The following is a 5,688-nucleotide window of genomic DNA, read 5'->3' on the forward strand; positions in this document are numbered from 1 at the left end:
GAAAAAAATTATTATTATTGACTGCAGAGTTATAATGATAATTAAAATAGCTATGGGTGTGGTCAACAACTAACTAATCATGGCACATGGGTAGGAGACAGAAGAAAAGCTGAAATTTATTTTAGCATCTGAAACTCTATTCCAAGAAAGAGTTGGCACAGAAAATTTTTCTAGTTATTTAAAAGAGACTGAGAGAGTTTGGTTGCTTCTGCTTTCCCCAGTGCCGCCTGAAAAATTCTCAAAGAGGCTAAATCACAAACTTTGAGCAACTGTAACTCACAAACAACGAAGTTAGGACAAAATCGTTCTTTTTGTTTTTCGTTAGATGGGATTTTCTACCTCTGAAGCAAATCTCGGCCCTGTAGAATGAAACACGAGCTCTCACCTGGAGAGAGGTCCCCTGGTTTAGCAGTTCACAGCTTTTGGTGCCACGGGATGCTACAAGAGCATAACTACATGAAAGAAAGCAACTTTATCTGTTGCTAGAAGAAGAAATAGAGCTCTAGACTGCTCAGAAAAAAAGATAATTTTTTTACAAATCAATTAAAGTGTGTGGACAGAATGACAGAATGACAACCCAACTGCTTAGTACCCGCCTACGCAAGCGTGGCGAGTCCAAAAATGTACATTAAAACTTATTATCACTCATTCTCATGAGAACTTACTACAGACAATTTTTGCAGGTGAACATGTTGGCAGGTCCATTATAATAGGATTAGCAACATTACAACGCATAATATTGGTTTCACCGTATAAAAAGTAATTTGAAGTTGATGGACATAAAACTTGAGCGATTACAAGAAGACCAGACGCTGATGGACTAAGAACAGATAGACTATGTGCCATTATTTGAAATGAAATTATGAATTAACTTACGAGTCACTTATTTCAATATTAGTAGCATTAGTGAATCCTTTTTGCCGACATACAACATTAGCTACATCAAGGTTTATACCATCAAAACAAACTGTTATCCAGCCTTCATAGTCATAATTTAACTGTAGTGGATCTAACTTAACATCCCACAGTCGGTTTCCTTCATCTATAAATGACAATATACAAATGACAATAAATATGTTCAAATAATTTAATAGCCAACCATATTTTCTACAAGTACATAATTTTTTGTAGTATAAAATGTAAAATAATTCAAACAGCAACAAAATTAAACATATTTGCAGATTAATGTTTTGCTAGAAATTCATGTTCCTACTGCCAGACATTGCACGCCTACTGGAATTATCGTGTACTTATATTTACTTATATTTTGAAAAAAACAGGTCGTGTATGTACTTGTATTCATTGGCAAATTTTCATGTATGTACATTTACTTATTGCGTCACAAATTCATCTATATTTTGGTGATTTTGTCATTTACTTTTTATGTATCCTGTACTACACATGTATGCTGAATCATTGAAAGGCTAATGTCGTCATCACCTTTCTTATTGCTTTTTTCATCATCTGCTATTGCTAGAAGGACTAAAAAGACCTTGAAAGATCCAAGGTTAAGCAAGTAACTGCCATTTTGACTGCTTATATATGTAGACACACCCTTTAATTAATTATTAATAGTTAATAGAACTACATGAAAATTGTCTCCTCTGCTTGTTTTTGGTTCATGTATATACTTGTATGTACTGGAAGACCTGTTTTTCATCTAAATACTCGTGCATAGTGTATACACGTGCAATGTCTGCCTATGACCCAAAATTTTTCAAATGTTGGGGTTTTTGAAAATAATTTAAAACAATATTCAAGTAAAACAAAGGCTAAAAACTGATTTTGGGTGAATTTGTAAAAATTTTGAGCTATAAAAATGTTGCTATTTATACACAGTATTATACTCCACATTTACTCTGATAGCAATAAAGTGACTACAAAGAAACAGAACTTGACTAATGATTTGGCACAGAATTATACATGACATATAACTGTATGACTGTAATGTTGAAAATAAAAGCAATCAATTATTTGGAATTGCAACCCCCATTAGCAACTAAACACAAAAGCCTTAAAAGGAAACATACATAGGTCAGTTTAAAGCCTACGCTTTTGAATATCAGTGACTATTATACATGTATGCATTACGATAATGGTACTATGTATACAGACCAGGGGATTATTTATTTTTATAGGGTTTATACACTGAAGTGACCGTTGCTTTGATGAGACTAATGAAAATGTCTTAATTTTAACATAGTTACTGGTGTCAAAATTATAGATCTTGTCACTTGTGTGCATGATTAATATAAAAACAACATGCATGGCTGTGTGCATGGCATCTGAATTAATAGGTCTAAAGCATCAATATATATCAGAAAATATAATAAAAATTGGGGGGGAAAGGAGTAATTTAAAAGCCATTTTTGGAAAAACCATGCACTATATATAATAGCCTTTACTTTTTTCAGAAAATTTGCTAAGTTAAATAACTCCAAAAATTTAATCGGAATCACCTCAAACTTTTCACATAGCATAAGGATGTCAATATGAATCAAAAAATGTAATAAAAATGGGGGGGGGTGATTTTGGAGAAATTTTTGGAAAAAATTATAGGCTATAGCCTTAGAAAACCAGCAAAAGTAGAGAACAAAAATTTACTTTGAGTTAGAAAGAGGAGGAAAGTAAGAAATAAAAGTGGAATAGGATAAATTAAGTCTAATATATGCACAGTAGTTAAGTTGAGCTTTTGACGTGGCTCTACAAAAGTCAGACGAGTCAAATATATTTTGAGCTAGCGGAGTGAGCCCATGCAGAGATCTAATGGCCAAACAAACAACAGCTGTAGCCTTTGCTCTTTTTCAAAAATTTGCTAATTTTTAAAAATGGTCATAACTTTAAAAAATTTAGTCGGAATCAGCTCAAAATTTTTACATAGGAAAAGGACATCGATAATTATGTTCAGAATCTATGGTATCAGAAAATGTAATACAAATGTGGTGTGATTTAAGAGCCAATTTTCGGTAAAAACTATGGGGTAAGCCAGCCTTTGCTCTTTTCAAAATGCTGAAAACTTGACCTATCACGCCCCTTTAAAGCTATATGCACATACACACAACATTGTACTCACCTGAGGCCGAGCAAACAGTGTAGATGAAGATCGAAGTCACAATCAAAACATTGAGGAACACTCTTGGAAACATCTCTATGCTGTATGTTGGAAATTAGCCTTCGTCTACTGACTTGCAAGTGACAGCATCGTTATTGCTGAAAAATCAGTTTCGACATAGATATTAGAGTTAGTCTCGCGTAGCCAGCCCCTCCCTCAACGGGAGGGTCTGGTCGAATGAGTGTAGATCGTTCGTTCTACTTCACCCCAAAACAGGGTGAACCGGATGTGGTTGTAGTAGGCGTTACCTTAATCCTCGTGGTACATGAGATGCTCTTATTCAAGCTAAAAACTCTGGCACTAACGCAGAGAAAAGAAGCAGAAGAGAAGCTGTTTAGCCATCCAGACAAAAATTGTAGCCTGCTCTCTCCAACAGCCTCGCCAACAACAGATAGCAGATATTTAACCACGTGTTGCATAAAGTATGCGGTGGTGAACAAACATAATACGGACTAATTTAATTAATCACGGAGAACGAATGATGTACACTCATTCGACCAGACCCTCCCGTTGAGGGAGGGGCTGGCTACGCGAGACTAATTAGAGTAAATGAAACGGATTGGAAACTTCCGCGTGGGCGTAGCAATAATGTCATTTGATTGTATTGTTGCTAAGCAAAAAAATTGCTGACTAGGCGGTTTGTTACTTTTTGACCACAAAATTCGTGATTTTTTCCATTAAAATTAGAATATCTCCAAGAAGAGTGCTCTGATGAAAAAGAAACTCAACTATCAAGGAGTTCAATGTTTTGCACTTTTAATTATTATTTATTTGGTATATTTAAATTAATACTTTGAGTGTTATAGCGCTTTTGCCCATAAAATTGCTGTTTTCTCCCTCTAATGAAGACATTTGTAGCTAAACTCTAAAAAGCTTGTCAGAATATAAAGGAACTTTCAATTACCTATGGAATGATATGAGGTACTGCTAGAATAGCAAAAGCATGAAGGCTGTAGAGGCGAAGAAGTGTAAAAAAGATGCCGACTTTGTGTCCCCATAAACTTTCTATGTGGAACAGAAGATAAATCATAAGCAAGCGCTATCTAATAGTCGCACAATATTCCTTCGAGATCCTTTCCGCACAACAACTACTGTGGAGGAGATGGGGAATGCAAATAAACACGGACGTTGCCAACCAGGTAACCAGGGGTGACGAAAACCGCATCGCCGGGCGGGAACGGTAGTTTCCAATCCCTTTCATTTACTCTATTATCTATGGTTTCGATTTACTATGTCCTGGCACCACGCCCAATCTACATTCTAGATCTACTTAGAGAGTTTTATTGCCTGAATCAGCATTATTGTTGCCAAAAATTAATGGATTAAGTCTGATATCAGTACTGTTACAGTCCTGACAGGTATCATTGCTGATCAGTGCTCTGGCCTGAACTAGATATCATAATTAGCCTATAATTGTGTCATGCCTTATTTCATTATTGTATTGTGACTGAATGCCAAAAATCCATTATTCAGACTGCCGAATCCCAAAACTGTTTTAAGTGCTGATCAAGACCCACCGTCCTTTTCCTTTGACCCACTGTTCACAGCTGTTAATACATGTATCCATGATGTACTAGATCTACAAGTGAAGTAGCATCAGCTACTGATTTTGATAAGATCCATCCATATCAGGACATATTGAGACTAAAATCCATCTTAATTCAGATTTCAACTCTTGCAGTGCGTGTGTAGTTATTATAGTTCACAATTGTGGCAAAGGTGCATGTGTAACTGCAACAGTACATGTTTGCAGGTTCACTCCATTCAGCCTCTAAATTTCAAACCATAAGCAAATGCTGCATGGGCCTCGAGAGCAGCATCACTGTTCACTTCAGGCCCATGCTTGGAGTGACATGACTCACATCGGATGTTATATATCTCTCTATCTTTTTCTGATTTATAGTGAATCATGTATACATTGTTGCATTTGATGTTTTTTCTGATCTACTTTGTTACCCTATACTTTTTAACCCATGCATGTAAACAATACTCGAGCTCTAAACAAAATAGTGACTACAGGAAATGAAGCAAATTAAAGATTGTACATACCCCTTAGAGGTGCTGGTATACCACTTTACTATAACTTGTATTTTTGTATATAAATCTAGATATTAATCTTACAGTATCAGTGTATGTGTGTTATATAATACAAACATGATGATGTGTAATCCAAACAATTTGTGTAGGAGAATTCATGTGACTTAGTAATTCCTTTGTCAGTAGTGCAACGACATCATTGAATAATGGGCAGAATTATAAAAAGCATGACATAATGTATATATACTGTAAAGTATGTATGGTTGAGTTTAAACAGACTAGATATGATAAGAGTTCAATATTTATACTGTGGGACAGTAATATTGAAGCACTTTAAGCTACAACATACCATAAATATTATACTGTTTTTATCAGGAAAGATTCATCCTCTAATTTTACTGTACATAACTGAACTAAAAATAATATTAAAACTAAAGCATTTTGAAAAGTTAGCACAACAGCAACACACTTTAAAGTTACTGGACCACAAAATAATAAACTGTAAGTTACCAATAATTATACTACAGTCATAATAATAA

At 35.0% G+C, this 5,688-nt stretch overlaps 1 protein-coding gene across 1 annotated transcript; it reads right to left on the reverse strand.

Moving 5' to 3' along the window:
* Nucleotides 1-615: 615 nt before the first annotated feature.
* LOC109582372 (uncharacterized) lies at nt 616-3,248 on the reverse strand. Its single transcript, XM_019997038.1, has 3 exons — nt 3,074-3,248; nt 877-1,042; nt 616-835 (listed from the first exon to the last, which is right to left on the reverse strand). The coding sequence occupies exons 1-3, from the start codon at nt 3,144-3,146 to the stop codon at nt 652-654; spliced, it is 423 nt and encodes a 140-aa protein (XP_019852597.1). The 5' UTR covers nt 3,147-3,248; the 3' UTR covers nt 616-651.
* Nucleotides 3,249-5,688: the final 2,440 nt, after the last annotated feature.

The sequence above is a fragment of the Amphimedon queenslandica genome, unplaced genomic scaffold (genome assembly GCF_000090795.2).
Source record: "Amphimedon queenslandica unplaced genomic scaffold, v1.1 AMPQUscaffold_13387, whole genome shotgun sequence".
Classification (NCBI taxonomy): Eukaryota; Metazoa; Porifera; class Demospongiae; order Haplosclerida; family Niphatidae; genus Amphimedon; species Amphimedon queenslandica.

Coding starts and splice junctions, on each gene's coding strand:
- LOC109582372 (XM_019997038.1), bottom strand. CDS start 3,146: ATGTTTCCAAGAGTGTTCCTCAATGTTTTGATTGTGACTTCGATCTTC. Junction 1,043..3,073: donor CACTGTTTGCTCGGCCTCAG/GTGAGTACAATG, acceptor TGTCATTTATAG/ATGAAGGAAACCGACTGTGG. Junction 836..876: donor AATATTGAAATAAGTGACTC/GTAAGTTAATTC, acceptor AATGGCACATAG/TCTATCTGTTCTTAGTCCAT.